The 21934-nt window shown below is 40.1% G+C and overlaps 2 protein-coding genes across 2 annotated transcripts in view; one reads left to right on the top strand and one right to left on the bottom strand.

Moving 5' to 3' along the window:
* Positions 1 to 10513, bottom strand: part of LOC135710738 (uncharacterized) — an 88751-nt gene extending 78238 nt beyond the window's left edge. Inside the window, exon 1 of the mRNA XM_065233404.1 lies at positions 9587 to 10513. Within this exon, the coding sequence (XP_065089476.1) occupies positions 9726 to 10328 (603 nt within the window). The 5' untranslated portion in view covers positions 10329 to 10513 and the 3' untranslated portion in view covers positions 9587 to 9725. The remainder of the gene's footprint in view (positions 1 to 9586) is intronic.
* ttv (exostosin glycosyltransferase 1 ttv) overlaps positions 1 to 21934 on the top strand; it is a 504257-nt gene that overhangs the window by 7229 nt on the left and 475094 nt on the right. The gene's annotated exons all lie outside the window — the stretch shown is intronic.

Genomic DNA, 21934 nt, shown 5'->3' with positions numbered 1-21934 from the left:
CGTTCCTGCCGCTGCGTTTCTCAGTGTTGGAGCTCTGATCGAATTTTATCCACTACATATCGAAGGTGAGAAAGATCAGGGCACAACAGTTACTTGGGATGTTTAGTTAACAGATTTATAATTCTCATTAAAATCTATCAAATGAATGAATTGGTCAAAATTTATATCTGGTAGGATGTATTAAAAACCAGAAAACCTGGAGTTCTCAGAAATTATTTTTATTGCTCATTATCAACTTATCTCACCAAACAAATGTTTAAGAAATTAAAAAAAAAAGAAGTACGTGAAGCAATCTTCTCAGAAATTTCAAAAAAATTTACAATGATAATGCAATCAACTTTATCTTCCTTGATTTTTACTCTTTGAGCTTAAGAATTCTGTAGATAATTCAGTAGCTAAATAAATTTTTAAAAAACTTTGCCTTGAATTGTTTTTCTCTCAGGAACTAGCTCATGGATATTTTTTGCGCAGATTTTTATCATAGACATTTTTTTCCGGAATCCCAGACTTAAAATAATCATACTTGGAGTTTTTTGTTTGAGGAAGATGGTTGCATCAAAATGTTGAATATAGGACATTTTCCCAGATCCAAAGATTAAAAAAAAATACAAGTCTCCGTTATACATTTTCATTCAAAATAGCCCACTAGATCTTTTCCCCTGGGCACTGGTTAAACCTTGAGGTAGTTGGATTAGGTTACCAGGTCCCAGGGCTGGTCTGTATCTTTACCTCATTGGAAAGATGCACACAAGTGTTCCCAGATCAGTGGTAATGTGGACCAAAAGTGCATTTAAAATAAACGTGATTTGCTTTTTGCTCTGAACTGATTATTAGTGGTTAAGTAAAGCATTTGTAAATGGTAAGAATGATGCATCTAATTTAAATGAATCAGTTTAAATCGGCTCTATGAATAATTATTTCATTTTATTTTTTCTCTCTCTTAAGGCCAGCAATTTGTTGGAAAGCATTACTACACAGATTCTACACTGGGGTTGGATTTTATGGCTGGGTGGCGATTTTGCTTATATATTTCTAGAACAATCTACTTTGAAGAAAGGTGTCGAAAGTTAATCGAAAGTTGTCGAAGAAGCGATAGAGACCGTTGAAGAACGAAGACCGTTGTGGAACAAAAGCACTAACAGCTTCAAAGTGCAAGATCATGGGACGATATGTAGAAGTCGGTGTACCCTCAAGAATACCAACAACAACATTGTAATGTACATAGTCACAAATGTACACAAACAGGTAATTTCTTACTAACTTTATTAATTCTATTGTATACCTAATGTATTCGAACTAGCCAATTTAAGTTTCAGCTATTTATGTTTCAGCACCATCCCCTCCCCCACCGACTTTTGCCCTGTGGCAACTAATTCATGAATGGCGATTTGGGTGATTTGTCGAAATGTTGTCCTAGCAGTGGCGTTACTGCAGATCGCTCTGTTGCACATTCGTAAATTACACAGACCTTATTTAACCTGCTGGTAAAGATGCTGTGAAGCCAACCCCCTGTCTACTGGTATAGCATAGATGGTGCTTTTACACACCAGAGACTTGGCCCATGACCCCCTTCTATACTACAAAATGAAAATGAAATGAAAATAGCCCACTAGATCTTTTCCAAGAACAGTCTTCCGTTCCGTTCATTATTCCGAAAAAGAATCATGGTCGCACCATCACGGATAGCTAATTTGTCTGACGCCGTCAATCCGTACGATTCTAAAAAGTGATCAACTGAATTCCGAAGAAGAACGTCGATTCTTTACACGATACAGTTATTAATATGCATCTACCTCAAGAGGACAAGCTGTTAAGGTCAAGGTTGATGGAATCTACAAATGACCAGTGCTGTGCATTATCGTAACGGTTATTGTACCTTGACGGTCATCCTCGCATAACCGTCACATCTCAAAAGTGACGGTCAACTAGCATATCACTTGGAAACACCTCTACCTCACTAGACCGTCTTCGTAAATGCCATCCATGACAGTTAGATTAAATGACAAGGAGAGAGAAGCTAAATCATTCACTCCCTGATCATCTCTGTTGGGCATTTATAAGTGGGAAGTGAGAATAATGCCCCCTCTCATTTTCCTGTTCTTGCTAGACGTTGTTAAGTTCAGAACATACGAAACATTTTTTTTTTCGAAGAAAACGTTGGATTTTTATTTTCCTTGTAACAAATAAATGTTTGAGTGCTGTTACGTGACAATGTAGAAAAATATCAGTTTATCTTCAAAAATGACATTTCTTAACTTGCAAATTAAAGCCACTTTCATTTATTTTTATGTTCCATCAATTCTCTTTTACGTACGCGTCATTGTGTACGATGCTTAATAAATTTCCGAGGGTAACGGTTACTCAGATGTTGACTTTTGATAACAGGGTAAACTTTACCCATTTTAATAGAAATTAGATGATATGACCGCTGCAGTAGCTCTATCAAACATAACCTCACCCGACTAGCTTCTCTAGCCTGTTATTGATTGTTGAGGTCGTATTGTCGGAAAAATCAGTGCCAACATTTCAAAGGGGCGTAATTGCATTTGTAAACAATGGCTTTAGTCGTCGATTTCTCGCGAATGAAAGCTCACTCATGAAAATGAATGATAACAGCACGCAGAGGAATGTTTCCTGTATCAGCTAGCATTTGTAATTTGGTGGGATGGGTTTTCATTTTCGAGAAATCGACGTCTAAAGCCATTGTTTACAAAAGCAATTACGCCCCTTTGAATTTTTGGCACAGAAATATAAACTACGGCATACGATATTAAAATACCCAAAAAACGATACCGTTACAAATGCTAACCATTTATTGAGATTTGATTTTAAATGAGATCTATAAATTAGGAACAACAACAAACATTTGGCATCGAGAAAAGCGTCACACTCGGCGTCACAGAACATCTCGATAACCTAGAATTATGAGAATGTTCAAAATCCAGAAACTAACAATATACTTACTAACTTTAGCTGCTGGCAGCATTCGCCATGAAAACAGTTCCATATCGTATATTTTTTAGCATCAGATTTATATATTTTGAGTATCAAAACTTTCACTGGCAGCGCAACAATCTCGCTTTCAAACCTGCGCCATTTTTAACTTTAGGAAAATGTTGATTAGAACTATTTACCCAGAATCTGGGTAGAATCTACTCATCATAACAAAACTAATTTACCCAGATTGTGACAACTTTTTACTGGATATAAGAATGGGTGCCATCTACCCAGTCACTGGGTAGATTCAGAATAGCGTGCAGATCCAATCCTTGATACCTGATCCAGGTTGGAACTGAATAATAAATGAATTCGCTACTTATATTTATAATGCACCGTGCAATAATTCAAGCCCAACAATTGCAAAGGTCTCGACTCCATTTTGCAAAAAAACCTTGTAAAGCTATTTAATCATGAACCGAAGTCCGCCAACGCAAACCAACAACATTAAAAGGTAAGGGAAATTATCCTCTTCTCGATTGTGTTTTAGGTTTGTGAATGTAGGTTTCGTGTCGCGAGAAAATGGTTTATTTACAAAATGGAGTTGAGGCTTTTTCAATTGAATTGTGTAAGCATTAAAGAGGGATGGGGTGCTTGTAATTTTCTAACGATATCTTTACTAGAGAGGGACCATATCTTATGTAAGGATGAAGAAATCAAATGCAGAATGCTGTAGAATATTAATAAGGGTGTAGGAGCAATTGGTATGATTTAACAAAGTCTTACATTGGGATAGGGCGAGTTGAAAAATCCCGAATATCCTGAACTGTAGTAAAGCAAGCAAATATGTTATTGTGTTTAACTTAAAGATATATATAATGGCATGTTCAACAGTTCAAAGTTTGATTACGAAGGAATATTTAGAGGGGAATTCATATTTACACCAGGATGTTTTATTGGTATTGTTTTTTACGGATCCCTTGATACTTGGGCTTCGGTAATGTGGATACGATATGCGGTCAGCGTCCTTATCATTAGAGCTCAGGCGTCACGGTATTCGGAAAAATAAATAGCTGCAAAATCTCTATCCACGAATAAGCATTTGTGACTGCAGGTAGTACGTGTTCATGCAAATATGATTTCTCACAATAATAATTTCTGGTTTTGATACGATTGTTTAACGCAGGATTTTCCTTGATACCTCACATCTATCGCCTTATCCGCGATTTTGGAAGAGGAATGACCGTCATAACCGTATTTATGCTTGAAATGAGATGACGGTCAATTTATATGTTTGTTTATTTTTCCTCGGTGATATGATGGCACTACATGACCGATGTTAGTGCTATTGCGAATAAGTGAGAAAAGCAAAACAACGATATCTCACGGTTGTTGTGTCATACTGATGAGAAGTTACACGGAGAGAGGGTTCTCAGTTGTTTTGATTGTTAACCGTATACAGATAAAAAATACCCTAAATTAAGTTCTTTTTACTTAATTTTAGGTAATTTTGAGTTTTGCATCCCACTCTCACTTTTTGTTGTTGTCTTAAACGGAACGAGAGATTCAATTTCTCTTGACTATCGTTCAATAAGCTACTAGCAACCGGTGGAAACTAACGCCTTTAAATTGGCTCACTACTTGACTAGCCTACCCAAGTAACCATGGGCACGTTATTTCGCCTTTTTGGCTATATACAACTGAACAACGGCCACACCAGTGTTTGCAAGTTCTGATGAGGCCCGTATGTAGCCAAAAAGGCGAAATAACGTGCTTATGGTTAATTGGGTATTGGTCCCAAGCAAATTGATTAACGTATCCCATTCTAGTTGACATTCTAGTACTACAATATGTTTATTTTGATGCGCTACGAAATTTTGACAGATAAAATGAGGGGTTCGTGGATTTTCCTATGTTTTGAGGGGTGAATCGATTAACTTGGGACCGAAGATAGTACCAGAGCTGTGCCAAAAAGTTGAGAATGCTACTAGCATAGAGGTAACTCTAAGACAAGTAGGTCCCGAAGAAACGTGCTCAACTTTTTGGATCACCTCTGGTACTATCTTCGGTCCCAAGCTTGTCGAATCACCCCTCGAAACATAGGAAAAACCAATAACCCCTCATTTTATCTGTCAAACTTTCATAGCGAATCAAAACAAACATTGCGTAGTACTAGAATTTCGACTAGAATAGGGTACGTTAATCGTTTGCTTGGGACCAATAGGCTACTAAAGTGGTGAGCCAATTTAAAATCGTTAGTTTCGTATTGATTGTTGCTACTAGTGAGTATACGAGATATTCTCAAATTTGAGTCAATTTAACTTAATTTTGGGTAGAAAATACTCACGAGTAAGTAATTATTTTTGCCGTAGTCAAAGGTAAACTACTATTAGCGGTTTACTGAAAATTAGATTATAGAACGGAACATGGGAGATGAGTGAAAAGAACTTAATTTAGGGTAATTTTTCGGCTCCGTGTATGAATCTCTTTTGTCAATCTAAAGGCCGTCATCACTGCAAATGACCGCTATCATGGCTGATTTTGCAAAACAAATCAGTCGACAGTGGCCATTTGTGAACTACATCAACCTTGTCCCTAACATTAAAATACGCTCCTCAAATTATCAAAAGCTCCCTATTTAAAGCTAGGCCTCACCGCAAGATTGTGAAAAATCGTACCGCACAACGCACGGCCTCTTCACTACATCACGCAAATAGGTTATCTAGTGGAATATTTAAGCCATCAACCACGTGGTGCAACTCATTTGTACGGAAATCTGTGCTAATTTGGAGTCGTCATCCTCATATGGACGACTCAGACTTTCGCTGATTAAGCTTGCGGTGCCGAAGCCGCAGGAGCAAGGAGTCTTAACGCAAATATGTGGCCCATGCACGACTTTTCCTCATTTTTCATTCCGACGGCGACGTAGTTGGCACTTTGCGGAATAGGAAAATAAAATATCAGTCCAACCTGAATGCTAATGGGAAGACGGTAGTGAGCGAAGGTGTTAGAGGATTGGAGGTGATTGGAGGAAATCGTAATTAACACATACGTCTGGAATCCGTTTCAGCTGGCAAGCAGTCTGGAGAGGTGGTTTTCAATTTTCCCTCGCGGGCAACAATCCTTCATCCTTTGCTACGCCGCGTGGGTTGAAGGCAGAATAGAACGGATTACCGTTGTATACAGCTGCTCAGTGTGTAATAGGAAAAGGCGCGGTAATGACTACGACGTCAAAAGACGTGACTGTACATCATACATCAAACGGAATGAAGGAGTTGACTGGCACCCTCCTCCATGGATCGTGCTGCCATATAAGCTACCGTGGATCCGAAGTCGGTATGCAAAGCTAGGTGCGAACCAACGAAAACCTCAAGGACTCAGGAAGATGGTTTGTTAGCTCAAGTAATTAGGAGTAATGTATCCTAGATTTGAGTGTAGTTATAGTTAGGGCATTTCCGATTCAAAGATTACGATATGAAACTAGCGATGGTTTCAAATTTGATTAACTAATGCATGATTTAAGAATAGATGATTCGTGTTGAACCCAAAGTCAACTCATTTATTCGATTTTATCTACGCAGGGAACTAATTAGAAATTTATCACACGTTTCTCATTGTGGTATGCGGGACATTAACGGAACTGCTTGTGGACCATTTGTTATGTTTTCATGATTAGTAAGAACCAATTTATTAGGACGTTATATTTATAGCGATTATCTTTAAATCTCCGCGTACATCGTACGGGTTAGGCAAAAGGTGTTCGTTTGACTTTGTACTGTCGCATTAATGGCCCTTCGCTCATTTTCAACTTCTATTCAATTTTCATACTGCCGTACTCTAACGGAACTATCCTCTGACCCTCTTCTAAAGATCGTTAATAAATTATCACACTAAAGCTTCATGATAGAATTTACAACCAACTCTTAAGATAACATCACTTTCCTAAATGAATCCAGATTTAATTCACCCTTCAGACTAACAAAAACGTCCTTCCTGTGACAGCTGTGGAGATGAAGAGGTATACTCGGTCTCTTGTAACAGCAGATGCAAAACTAACAATTCTTTTCAACCTCGATGACCGTAAGGACGAGGCCTACGCCGTTATTGAACTTGAAAGTGATTCACCGGAATTTACGCACTGATAATAGATTGCTAATCACAACCTCTTCTGACCTTTTCTCCACTTCAACCTTTTGTCCATTTCGGCCTTTCATCCAGGCGACGTTCTGTCCTTTCGACTATTTCCCCATTCCGACCTTTTGTCCACACTCAAGTTTTTTATAATCATGGGAATAGCCACATGGGAATTTCTACGGATGCTTTAAAAGCTCAGATCATCAAAAGGATTCATCGGTGCTAACGACATGCACTATATGCTTGAAATATCAGAACATTGCTTATTTACATTCGCTTGTATCGTTTGCCGAGGCAACATGATACTTAATCATTGTTGCCACCTCGCTTCATTTAATCCTTTCCTTTGTTAACAATAGCTCAGCACTTCAGCTCAAGCCTCGATTCAAACTTCCAATCTACACTAGACGCCACGCAATAAATCCCCTAACATAATCACCAGACCAGCAGCATCCGAACCGCGTCGTAAGCAAGCACAAAGCCGAAAGACGACGGCTGGGGTGATTGTTTGCTCAAAATAAATTCACATCAAAAGTGTACCCCGCGGCAAAAAAGCACACTTCATTCCTAACAGGCGGAAAACAAGCCCCAGCTCGTCATGAAAATTCTAATAAACAAAACCATCCAATTCTCTGTCGAGAAAATCCTTTCAGGAAAAATCACCAACCTTCTCCAATTGTATTACAGTAACCCCTCCACATATGCGGTGGGTGGCACCGTTCACCGACCGCTATTTCTCGGCTGTCCTTCAACCAATTGAGCTGATTTTCTGAGCTTCACCGTAATTGGTTTAAGGGCTGCCGAGAAATAGCGGTGGGTGGACGATACCACCCACCGCATATATCGAGGGCTTACTGTACGCGTGCCAGATTGTCGGCCCAAAGATGAAACCAGAAAAACTTTTCACTCGTGATACGCCCATCCATCACCAGAGCACACGAACAGAACACGCGCACGCTTCTAAATTTTTATACGAATGCATCCCCCTCCTTGCACCTCGAACAAATAAGCGGGACATATTCCAACTGCTTATCACCACCGCACCATCATCATCATTAGGTGGGTAGGCTTACCTACATACATACCTATGCTGACTTGGTCTGCTCTCGAGTTGATGAGAACAAACAAAACGAAAAATAAAAAATAAAAAAATGTGCGTGTGTGCAAAAACTTCACGCAATCACATCTCGCTGGAAGAAGCAAAGAAGCAATTTCCTGTTTTAATTAAAAAGGAACATTTGCACGGTGGCACTGAGGGTTCTTCTACGGCGCGCATATGTGAGTAGGTCTATTTGCCAATTCCCCGAGTGAGTTGCTGGAAAGTTCCTTCATGCCACTTGGACGCTGCGATATGGTCCCAATGTCGTCTGTGGTTGAGGAATTCATTTGAAGTTATGTGCAATGCTTCGCTCTGCCAGGTTTGGATGGAACAACGGATGGAATGGCTTTCCACGTGTAAGTTATGATGTGGATATGACTTAATTTTTCCTTTATAAATGACGGTTTTTTCAACAATCCTTAGTAATGGATCGTATCATTCGAGCAGTTTTAAATTACGGTTCCTACCACTTGAACTTCGACGTGGTATAATATTTTATTTTAAAGGTATTTCAATTTCTAGAACTTCGAGAAAATAGGATCTTTTTTATGCAGAATCAAAAATTTATCGTTTTCACTCTTCACGGTTTCCTTCAATCATAGTAACATCATAGAGGTAACTATAAGACTAGAAGGTCCCGAAGAAACGTGCTCAACTTTTTGGCTCAACTCTGGTACTATCTTCGGTCCCAAACTAATCAAGCACCCCTCGAAACATAGAAACTTCAACTCAACGCTTTTGCTAATTGGTGCCAACCAAGGAATCAAAAATATCTCCTAATGACAAACTGACAAGCGATCAACGAACCGAATAATAACGCTATGTCAGAAGTGCAAAGCAAAATGATATAATCTTCTTCCTTCTTTTTCATGACAAGCAGCCCGTGCGACACAACTCACTCGGGGCGGTAGAAGGAAACGAGCAAATTGTTGGCAAGCACGAAGTAGAGCCGAACATGATACACGTGTGTTAATGGCATTTTTTTTTGTTATGTCTTTTCTCGATTCATATCAAGCTATGTCCTCATCCGTGTATATTGCAACAAAGAAGGCAAGCAATATATCATTATCCTTCTACCACTCGGATCGAGCTATGTTACAGAGCGAGTTTGTCATGGTAGTCGTAGCAACCGTTTTGTCTGTATCGTTGGTTGCTTTACGTGTTTGGATTAGCTGGTGCCAACTGAACCGCATGGTTGTTAATCCAACAAAATGTTCAGTAATCACGTTCTCACGGAAGAAACATCCAATTACATTCAGTTATATCCCAGAAGGCGTACATCATGTGAATCACATTAGGGATCTGGGAGTCATCTTAGATTGTCAACTCACATACAGCCAGAATATCTCATAGGTGATCGACAAGGCATCCAGAACACTCGGCTTCATTTTCAGGATAGCTAAAAGTTTCACGGACATCTAAAGGGTGTCCACGATGAAATTGCCACACACAAAATTGATTCGCAAAATTCGAGTTTTCATCCGATTGCCATCAAATTTTCAGGGATTGAGAAATAACTATTAAACTTCATTTTACCATTTTACTCGTATTTTATTTACAGTCCATACGCAAATGCCCGCACCTTGGCCTTAACCCCGGCCATAAGATTCTGCACAACCTGTGAATCAACCGTTTTTTGCATGTAAACCCATACTTTCTTCAGTTCCTCGACTGTCTTCACTACCTTAGGTCGTTTAAGAGGGTGCTGCTTCATAATCGCCCAGTACTTCTCGATGGGGCGGAGCTCCGGAGTGTTGGGAGAGTTGAACATTTTCGGCACGAAATTGACCTTATTGTCCGCATACCACTTCAGCACGTCCTTGGAGTAGTGGCATGAGGCCAAATCCGGCCAGAAGATTGTTGGGACGTTGTGGGCCTTCAGGAGAGGAAGCAGCCGCTTCTGGAGGCACTCTTTTATGTACACCTGTCCGTTCATCGTGTCCTGGGTTACGAAAGGTGCACTCCGCTTCCCGCACGTGCAGATGGCTTGCCAAACCAGGAATTTCTTCGCAAATTTGGACATCTTCTGAGTGCGGACATGCTCCGGAACGCTGAACTTATCCTTGGCCGTGAAAAACAGGTTGCCAGGGATCTGTTTGAAGTCGGCCTTCACATATGTTTCGTCGTCCATGATGCAGCATTCAACTTTCGTCAGCATGTTGAGGTACAACTTCCTGGCACGGGTTTTGGCGGACTTGTTCTGCTTCTCGTCGCGATTAGGGGCCTTTTGTACCTTGAACGTTCGAAGCCCAGCCTTAGTTTTGGCCTTCTGGACAAAACTTCGGCTTGGGTGCAGCTTCTTAGCCACATCCCTAACGGAGGCGTTCGGATTTCGGTTGAAGGCCCCAACTATCAACTATATGCTTTCATCTACTCCATCTATCGTATAAAAATTACCACTACAGTCTGTTATTTGAAATTAGCATCTTCAACTATGTAAATCGTTGACTTCACGTAGAAGTAATACTAAAAACATATAGTCAAAGTACGCGGTTGTGATTTTTGGTGTTGTACGGAATACTTTTTCCTTCACTTCTGGGCTTCCGATCGGTGGTCAACCGTTCCTCGAACCGCTTAATCACTCGCGACACCGTGGAATTCGCGATTCCCAACGTTTTAGCGATGGAACGATGCGAGAGATCCTTGTTCTCGTGATGAATGTGCAAGATTTTATCACGCTCGAACTGTTCTTTCGACTCCATTTCCGCGAGTTTTGATCACAGGACTTTAAAACTTGCAGGATGTAAATAATGCACTATGAACTAAATCCACCCAAATTTTCATTAAATTCTACCCAACGGTTAAAAAGTTAGAGCAATTTCATAGTGTGGCAATTTCATCGTGGACACCCTTTACTGTTTGAAGTCGCTTTACTGCTCCCTCGTCCGGTCAGTGTTAGAATACTGCTGCCCTGTATGGAATCCCAACTACCAAAACAGTATACAAAGAGTAGAGTCTATTCAACGACGATTCATCTGGTTTGCCCTTCGACGATTGGCTTGGAGGGATCCTCATCGCCTTCCAATACACCTGGATCCTTTGTGGAGCCGAAAAGATACGACAAGGGCCAAGGGACAAGGGTTTGTGGCAGACATTCTACAGGGCAGAATCGATTGTCCTTCTATTCAACAACAAATCGACGTTAACGTTCAACCACGAGCACTCCGTAACAACGCAATGCTGAGCACTGGCGTGCACAGGGTGGGGCAATTGCCCCTCCTTAAAAAAGGTGTTTATTTCCACATTTCCAAATAACGATATATAATAACTTGTTTTCTTGATAACTGGATTTGAAGGTAAAATAACTTCATTTCATACTATAAGGGCACTGTAAACCTTTTATTGCGTCAATTCCTTTGAAATGGTGTCTAAAAATTGCACCACAAAGGTGCATAAAGAGACAAACTTCAATGAAATTTTCTGGTGAAAAAATTGCACCACAGTGGTGCATTCAAAAAAATTCTGTTGTAATATTTTTCTAGGTGGTTCATGGAGGGATAAAAGAAGAGGGTTAATTTAAGGTTGAAAAAAATCACCTTCGTGGTGGTAAATCGAAGAGAAAGCTTTTTATTGAATATCTGGTATAAAAATATCATCAATCATGGAGGGACTAATCAAAATGAATAAACCTGGTGGAAAAATCGAATCAAGCTAAACATTTGGAGGTGCACATTTAACTGCATATTTCTTGTCGAACGTTCACAATACTCTGGTGAATGTAGAAGCAAGGTTTATTCATTTTTCTGGTGCATAATTTGCATCGTTCTGATGAATGCAAGCTTCATTGAAAATGTATGGTGGAAAATTTGCACCATTCTGGTGCCGGAGAATTGCACCACAAAAGTGCATGGTAAAACAAACTTCACTGACAATTGTTGGTGCACCATTCTGGTGAATGGAGGAGAATGCTTTATTGAAAATTTCTGGTCGAAAACTTGCACTGGTCTGGTAAATGAAGGCACAAGCTTTATTTAAATTAAGCTATATTGAAAACTTCTGGAGGAAAATCTGCACCGGATGGGCAAGCTTTTCGGAAAATGTTTGGTCTCAAATTTGCATCCTTTTGCTCAATAGAGGAACAAACTTTAATTATAATTTCTGATGTTCCATTCTTATGATTGGAGGGAAGCTGCTTTACTGAAAATTTATGCTGAAAAATCTGAAAATATGGGCAAGTTTTATTTTGTGGAAAACTTGCAACATTCTGATGATATGAGAAGCAAGCTATATTGAAAATGTCTGGTGTAAAATGGAAAAAGGAAATCTGTACCAATCAGAAGATTGGAGAACATTTTTTTTTTTGAACATTAACGGTGAATTATTTGCATCGTTCTGGTCAATTGAAATTTCCTGGTGTACAATTTTCTGGTGTTAAATTTTCTGGTGTTAAATTTTCTGGGGGCAAGTTTGTATTGAAAATTTCTGGTATAAAATTCAATCTGCTGCATGAAGGGGCTAGCTGAATTGAAAATTCCTGATGTTAAAATTGCACAGTTCTGGTGAATGGAGGGGCAAGCTTTATTGAACATTTCTGGTAGAAAAACTATAATGTTTTGGTGAATGGACGGACAACTTAAACTCGACTTCTGAGAAGAACCTTAAGGGTATAGAATTCTGAAGAGAAGTTCCAAAAGAAAAGATTTCTGGGGAGGATTCCATGGAAATTCTGCGTATAATTTCTAGTGAATCCTGCAGATAGTTGCAAGATAATTTCGAAAATAATATCGTGAGAATCAAATTTTGAATGAAATTCCAAAGGGATATTGGGGAAAATTTCAAGGAAATTCTGGAGATAATTTCAAGTTCATTTTGGGAAGAATTTCCGGAGAATACAGAGGAAATTCTTCTGAAACATTAGGGGAATTTCATTTCCAATGTGTTCTGAGAAAAAAAAAAGTTCTAGAATATTCCGAGAAGAACCTCAAGGATATTGAATTCTTAGGACAGTCCCAAAATATTTCTGGAGAGATTTCAAATAGAATTCTGCGGATAATTTCTAGTGCATCCTGCAGATAGTTCCAAGATAATTTCGAAGAGAAAACCGAGAAAATCAAATTTTGAGTGAACTTCCAAAGGGATTTTAAGCTAAAGTTCAAGCGAATTCCGAGGATAATTTCTAGCTCATTCTGGGAATAATTTCTAAAACTTTAAAGGAATTTCAGTTCCAAGATGTTCTGAGAAAAAAATCATGAAGAATTGTAAATATAATTCCAGTGGACTTCTAAGAAGAATTTCAAAAGAGCTCTTAGGAGAGTTCTAAAAAATCCGAGAAGATCCTCAAGGATATTGAATTCTGAGGACTGTTCCAAAAGATTTCTGGGCAGTATTCCAAGAAATGTCTGAGAGTAATTTCTAGTGAATCCTTTAAATAGTTCCAAGATAATTCCGAAAAGAATAAAATTTTGAGTGAAATTCCAAAGGGATTTTGGGGAAAATTTCAAGGGAGTACCAATAATTTCTAGCTCATTCCGGGAATAATTTCTAGATAATACTGAGGAGTTTCCTCTGAAACTCTAAAGGAATTTAAGTTCCAAGGTGTTCTGAGCAAAGGTCAAGAAGTATTCTCAAAATAATTCCAGAGGACTTCTGAGAAGAATTTCAAAAGAGCTCATAGAGTTCTAAAAATTTCTAAAAGAACCAAAGGAATTCTGAGGATGGACTTTTTCGCAACTGTACAAAATTTAAAGACAGCTTTTGGATTCCCTAATTGAAAATTAAATATAAGTTTGCCATTGAACCTTGGTCGATTGTTGTCTTACTAAGAATTTGTCTAAGAATCTTCTTTGAAAATTTCAAGTATTTTGTTACCGTGGTTGACATGCTCAATCCTTCGCACAAGTCGTCATTCAGTTAACAATCCTGTACTCGTTTATCAAAATAGTTTTGTGAGCCTTTGGTCCAATCGTTATATATTTTTTAAACCTTTTAACGATTCTATTAGCCTTGGCATTTAGATCAAAATTTTGAAAAAAAAACTACAATTTTCGCTGAAAATGACCAAGTTTAACGTACTCGCAACGGTAACAGTAAAGTGACTATAACAGCATATAAGGGCTTACAAAAATACTTACTTGAAATATTCAAAAATTGTAACGATGCCTTCAAAATTCACAAAAACGTACTGCCCAAAATTTCAGAAAGGTAACTGAATAAAAGGTAACTGAAATTTGGAAGAAATCGACTGAGTTGCTGGGCAAACACAATCGCAGTGATACCCATGTTGGTAGTGGGGAAGCTTGGAAGAATTTCAAATCCAGGAAGGCTATCGACGAAGAACTGGACCACCAAAAAACAGCTATGATTGCTGCTAGTAAGGCAAAGCGGCTAGAAAATCGCTATATAATGGAACATTTCGTCGATATTGTGCGCATACTTTGCAAAGGTAGCCGACCACTTCGTGGACATTCGGAAGGAGCGGAAAGTGTGCCACCCAGTTGGTCGCTAACTACGATCCTGTGCTGGAAAAACACTTCGCGGAAGGTGCAAAAGTCGTTGCACAATGTAATGTAAAGAAGATGAACAACCACCGGAGCAAAAAATAAATAAAATTAGCTAAATTGAACAGTAGGGAAAAGGTGGGAGGAGGACAGCACCATCTACCACGTACTTTGGAGTACTCCCCATCCCCAGATTAAATGCACCATAGAAAAAAAAATTGCCCCTCCTTAACAAGATTCCTGTGCACGCTAGTGATGCTGAGGATACCTTTTCGCAGTACAAACTATAGTTCGTATGGTGCTATCGATGGGCTACAAAGGGTTTTCAATCGTGTTGCTTCCTTATTTGATTTTCACTTGGTACGCGAGACGCTGCGTCAGAGATTCCGTGATATATTTGTAAGAATAGGAATTTAGTTGGACTTCACGGCCTTTGCAGCTCGTTACTTCTTGACTTTATTGTTTTTCCTAGTATTGCTTAATCCATCATTACGACTAAGGGTGTATTCGATAAAAATGACACAAACGTATTTACTTACCACAATCAAAGTGATTATCAGATTTTCTTGAAATTTTCAGGGAATCAAAAACTACTAATGAGAGAGAGAAGGATTAGTAATATCCATTTAATTCGCCTACCTTATTTGCTTATCCTTGACGCGTATTTCGTCTACAATGCGCATGCTTCTTCAGTGTCTTGTACTAATGCTCGACTGAAGAAAAATATCACATTTACCGAATATACAGGGTAGTCCCAAATAAGTATTCATGCGTCACAAGGATAGGATCTAAAGGAAAGACAAATGCTTTTAATGGTTCTTTTCTACTCTCTTTATTACATTTTATAGTTTAAATGTCCAAATTTACTTTTCGATTCTATCGCCTTTTGCTTAAATATTGCCCTTAGTCGCTTTGGAAAGGCATTACAAGCGGCACGCACCTGATTTTAGGGAATTTAATCTCATACATTCTGTATAGTAGCCTTGATTTTTTCTATACTCAGTGGCTTAAGATCCCGAAACTGTGCTTCCATGCTCCCCATATAGAGAAATCCAGAGGGTTTTCATCTGGCGAAGAAGCTGGCCATAACTCCTTAGGAATGAAATCTGGTAAATTTGCGGTGCACCATGCTTGGGTAATCTTTGCTCCATGGGACGGGGCAGAATCCTGCTGGAACACCCATTTGCGGTTACCGAACATCGTTGAAGCATGCTTCTTCAAATGGTATTCCATAGCAAACCGCGTTGATTTTCACTCCTTTGTCCATAAAAATCAGTGGCAGACGACCTTCTGCAAAAATCGCTCCCCACACCATGACAGAAGTATGATTTTGGAATCGTTGAACTCCGCGAATTGAAGAAGGGATATAGTGAATCGTCGCTGCATAGACGCTGTCGTTTTGAGCGTTGAAACTTTGCTGCAATACGAAGTTTTTTTTCGTCCGAAAACACGATCAAGGAATCACCGTGCTGGCGAAGCAGTTCACGACAGCGAATAATTCGGTTCTTCTTGTTAGCTTCTGAAAGTCCATGAATTCTTCTTTTCTTGTACGGCACCAATCTCAAATCGTCTTTGAGAACTGATCTGATAATTTTCCTGGAAACCGCCAGATTCTGAGCGAGTTTATATGACGATCGACAAGGATTTCGTCGAATTCGTTCTCGTACTACCTCCACAAGCTGTTTAGTACGTACGCTGCGCAGACGACCAGGTTTTAACTTCCCTCCGTCCTCCATCTTCTCAATGTCCGGTCGATTAATGTGCAACATATTCCTTCCTTCCTGGTCTCAGCCAATATCTGGTAAGGACGCTTACCCTTCAAATGCAACTGCATAATCCTTTTTCTTTTGAAATCCATCTCTAACTGAGGCACTTCCTGTTAATGTAATATAGCGCACAGTAGTTTGTTTACATTTTAATCAGTCACTCTTTCATGTGTTAGCCACCAGATAGCTCTAGCATAATCCAGAAGAACTTTACACTGAAGCAAGAAAGTGCGTCAGTTATTTGGGCCTATCCTGTATATTAACCCAGGTACACTAATGAGTTATGATTTACAAAATTTGTTTTATTCAATTTCGTCTCCCATTCCGAATGCCCGCTTTTCACTCCACCCATCAAATTTTGTACAACCGATTTTGCTGTTTTTACCCAAATTTTCTTCAACTACAGCTCTGTTTTAATAGTTTTCGGATGTTTGCGAAGTTCCGTCTTCATAATTGCCCAGAATTTTTCAATTAGGCGAACTTCCGGTGAATTTGGTGGGTTCATATCTTTTGGCATAAAATTGACTCCGCTGGCTTGGTACCACTCGAACACGTTTTGAGCGTAGTGGCAGGATGCTAGATCAGGCCAAAACAGAGTTGATCCTTTGTGCTTCCTTATGAATGGCAAGGGACGCTTCTTAAGGCACTCTTCCGTGTAAATCGAACCGTTGATTTACACAAACGAAGTGACAGACGGAGCGGCTCGAAAACTTTAGTGACGAACCTGCTTAGAGGTGGGCAAAATAGCTCATCTGGCTGAGCGGATCAGACCCGTCCAGCTGATTAAAGGGAGTCGATTCTTTTGAACAGCTCACCTTTAAATTATAGAAATTTTTACACAAATTTCAAACGCGATGATATGATCGACATCGTGTTACACGATGTTACGCCTTTTCTCTAGCTATGTAATCCAGTCTACATACAGATTTTATTTCTGATGTTAATTCTTCAGCAGATTTGCTCTCACTATTCTCGGCTTCAGCTCCAGATCATCAGCTCAGATCTGGAGATGGGCTCCCAAGCTGTTCTTTAGAACCGAATCATTCAAGTCAGCTGATTACCCGTGGTTCGTTTTTTGGAACCGCAGCTCATCAGCTCACTGATATAAGTCTAATAGTGTATTCAGATCTGAGCGTGCATTAGCAGAGCGGAGCAGAATTTGTGTTGGAATGAGAGAGACAACTAGTACTTCTCTCCCCCTCGTACATATCGCTCAGGACGGAATCCACCTTGATTCTCCAGCACAATTGCTCCCACTATTCTCGGCTTCAGCTCAGATCTAGAGATGGACTCCCGAGGTGTTCTATAGACCCAACTCACTAAAATCAGCTGATGATCCGCGGTTCATTTTTAGGAACCGCAGCTCATCAGCTCACTGATATCATAAGTCTAATGGTGTATTCAGATCAGAGCGTGCATTAGCGAAGCGGAGCTCTCTCTATTCTCGGCTTCAGCTCTAGATCATCAGCTCAGATCCGGATCCGGAGCTGAATCGTGAAGAATCGAGAGAGAAAAAGATCCAAAGAGCTGGACGGGTCCGACAGCTGTCATCTCACTGAATCATTCGAGCCGATGCGGATCTTCCGCTCCCCCAGAGAATGATGGGAGGAGAGGTGATGGCACATATGCTGGAGGAATAACATCAGCAATAAGAGCTGGGTACGTAAATACATTGGATAATACCAGTATAAATTTAACATCGTGTAACACATGTACATATGTCTCTCTCTCTCTCTCTCTCTCTCTCTGATATAGATCAGTATGCACTTGTTGAATTACGCGCGCATCTTGGTTTACGCGGGGACTGTGCAATGCGTAAAGGAGCAATGCGTGCTTTTTTTTTAAATCCGCTATAAGTCACGGATTGAATGGTTTAGATTTGTGATAACAATGTGCTGATGAGCTGCGGTTCCTAAAAAAATGAACCGCCGATCATCAGCTCACTTTAGTGAATCAGCTCTTTAGAACAGCTCGGGAGCGGATCGCCCATCTCTAAACCTGCTCTTACAATTTTTCAGTGTACCACATGGCAACACTACCACTGGATTGTACTAGAATTTACACCAAATGTACTAGAATGTTTGGGGTCTCCCTTAGCTCAGTCGGTAAAGGCGCAGCTACAAAGCAAGACCATGCTGGAGGTGGCTGGATTCAATTCCCGGTCCGGTCTAGAAATTTTTCGGGTTGGAAAATTTCTCGACTTCCCTGGGCATAGAAGTATGATTGGACTTGCCACAAAATTATACTAATGCAAAAATGGTACAGGCATTGAAAGCTATCAATTAATAACTGTGGAAGTGCATCTAGAACACTAAGTTGAGAGCACGCAATAAGCTAATATGCGATATGCAATAAGCTTGAAATTCGAAGAAGAAGAAGAAGAAGAAGAAGAAGAAGAAGAAGAAGAAGAAGAAGAAGAAGAAGAAGAAGAAGCAGAAGAAATACTAGAATGTTTTGGTTCTATCTCTTTCACTCTTTGAGTAGAGAAGCGTGAAATACATAAAAAATGATAAAATGATACACACTTTGCACACTGTCAAAGATCATTGCACACAAAATCAACTTTGTTCAAGTCAAAACAAAAATACTTACCCATTTGGCTGATGGCACAAGTTTCTAAGAAAATTCTATTACAGCAAAAAACATTATTTTAAATGATTTCTTCGCCAGTTAGTCGTCTGTCACTTCGTTTGTGGCTGATTGTTCCAGAAGTGATGAAGGGAGCGCTTATTTCCCCACATCCACATATCACCTGCCATCAGGAACTTGTTTATAAATTTAGATAATTTCTTCTTTCGAACATCCTTCGGATCATCGAACTTAGACTTGGCAACGAAATATTCTTGCCCAGGAAGTTGATGGAAGTTTGCCTTGACGTTTAAGTTTCGTCATCCATCACGATGCAACACGATTTGGTGAGCAACTTCGTGTAAAGTTTCCGGGCGCGGGTTTTCGCAGTGATGTTTTGCTTTTCATTCCCGTTTGGGGCTTTTTGCACCTTGTAAACATGTAACCCAGCACGCTTCATGGTTTTCTGCACAAAACCGACTGTCACTTTGGACTTTTTACCGACATTCCGAATTGACATGTTTGGACGATTCTTGAACTGTTGCACCACTTTCCTAGCCATTTTACTTACTGTCCATTGGATTGGTCCCTTCCTTCCTTCGGGCACTCAGACGCTCCTTGAAAGTTCTTATAACACGAGACACAGTTGTATTTGTAAGTGCACAATATTTTTTCATGAACAATTTCTTGTTTCGACGACATGACTGTAACTGCTGTATGAATAACTATGGAGCTTGACAGATGTAAACAATACACTATGAATAAGATTTACTCAAATTTTCATGTTTATTACTCATACGGTTTAAAAGTTACAGAAGATTGTCGGTGTGCCATTTTTAGCCTTTACTGCCTACGTTTTAAGCTGAACATTGCATTAGGTCGTAAGTAGCATTGATCGATTCTCTTCGGCGACTTTCTCTTGAGCACATAACCGTTTCTTGTTGTTTTTTTCTAGTTTTTTTTTTACTACAGACATTTTACACTTGTATTGTGCATTTATGTCTAGATTGGATTAGTTACAATTTGTTGTACAGATCAGTTTCTTATAGGAAAGCAATGATGTTTTTTTCTACTTCATCATTATTGTAGAGTATTGCTTGCAGGCTTGAAGAGTCAATGTTGAATTGTGATCGGCAATCTTGATATTTCCTGCAGTCCAGTCGATGATGGAGCCGCAGCATTCTCATAAAGGTGGGCCTGTTCTGTTGATCAGGAACTCGTGGGTGAGCCTCGTATGTCCTATTCTCAATCGGGTTAGGACCCGTTGGTCTGCGAGGTTCGTGCTGTCCTTCCATTGGCTTGTGTCGGATTTTATCTAGTATTGGGATATCATGTGGTTCGTTCTTTCTAGTTTCACCCGCTAGACGGTCTGCAAAAATATTTCCTTGAATACCAGCATGACCAAGAATCCAGCAGTATTTTACGTTTTTGTTGCGAACTGCCGCTTCAATACTTTCGATCCATGGATGTGTAGACCTACCGGACTCGAGAGCATAAAGACAGCTGGCTGAGTCCGCTAGGATAGCTATTGGCTCTTTGAATGAAGTCTTGAGTGCCAGGTTGAGGACATAGGCCTCTGCTGAGTACACACTGCACTGACGAGGGATGGCTACGGATTTGCTAACGCCAACTCCAAAAAGGCCTGTGCCGACTGTGTCGTCACTCTTGGAGCCATCGGTCTAAAGTATGGTGCGTCCTTGAAAGTGTCGTTCGATTATATCCTGTACTATGGGTCGTACTTTTTCTGGCGGGTCTCCAGCCCTAATAATCTGTTTAACGTCACTTCTTTGATCCTATTGCGCTGACAGATTCTGGGAATAGTTGAATTGGTTTTTTCGGTATACAGCTGTAATGTTCTTTGAATGACTGGAAGATCGGAGGAGTCACTAATGTTCTCTAAAAGCCGAATCGTCACCGGTGCTAACGATTGTAGTACCAGAAGGTCAAATGGTAGCATGCCATGATAGCGAGTGTGGGGGTTGTGACGAATGCTCCAGATGCGAGTCTAATCATCTGGTTGTAGGTTGGGGAGAGGATTTTAAGGGCCGTATGGCCTCCTCTGCGAACAAGACCTATTCCGTACAGAAGGTGTGACGTGATGATCGCAGATCCTACCTGTAGCAGTGAGCGACGGGCGCCTCGGGGAAGTCTTGATCCAACCATGGTCAGGATTCGTAGTCGCGTGGCGCAGTTTTTGGTCTGGTCTAGCGTGACACCTAGAATTTTGAGCCGCTTTGTTCTAGGTACTGGGATGCGATCTCTGGTTATATCTTTCTTGGGCTGGTGACGAGCATTAGGGCTACCGTAAAAGATGTTTGATTTTTTAGATGATATAGAAAAACCAATGCCTATCGCCCATTTGACCACCGCGTTGACAGCAATTAGAAGCTTTCGACCTAAGTTTTGATTCTTGAGGCCTACTACGATCAAAAGGATGTCGTCGGCATAAAGGAGAACCTTGACACCATTTGGAACCACCCGAAAAATCGGTTGCATAGCCACGAGGAACAAAGTCACAGACAGAACCGAGCCTTGTGGGACTCAGTTCTCCAATGTAGACAGGTGTGAGAGTTGCCCCGCTACGGCTACTTGAAAAGTGCGGTCGGATAGGAAGCTTTTCAGAATGATGTACATGCGTCCAGAAAAGCGCCATTGCTTCAGTGTCCGTAAAATCCCATGTATCATGGATCGGAAAGCGTGTTGTCGCTTATCCAGTCGTCCTTTCGTTAATAATTTGAGCACATAACCGTTTCTTGTTGTGTATGTTGTATTAGATGCTAGATAAAAGCTTCTTTTATCTATCTGTGTGCTGAAAATACATGGGAATGTTTTTACATGACCGTGGGAATACAAAGAGAAATTTGACGAAGAGAATTTGTCAATACTTAAGGGTTATACGGTCAAAATTTGGTCAATATCAACTTGACGTATTTCTTTCAATTTTGCATTTAAAAAACCTGAACACCCCTCATTTTGAAGGTGTGTGTGTGTAG

This window comes from Ochlerotatus camptorhynchus, unplaced genomic scaffold, assembly GCF_037179485.1.
Source record: "Ochlerotatus camptorhynchus isolate MF236.1 unplaced genomic scaffold, CSIRO-AGI_Acam_v1.1 ptg000401l, whole genome shotgun sequence".
Classification (NCBI taxonomy): domain Eukaryota; kingdom Metazoa; phylum Arthropoda; class Insecta; order Diptera; family Culicidae; genus Ochlerotatus; species Ochlerotatus camptorhynchus.
Note: the sequence above shows the minus strand (reverse complement) of the source record. Positions and strands in the feature narration are given on the sequence as shown.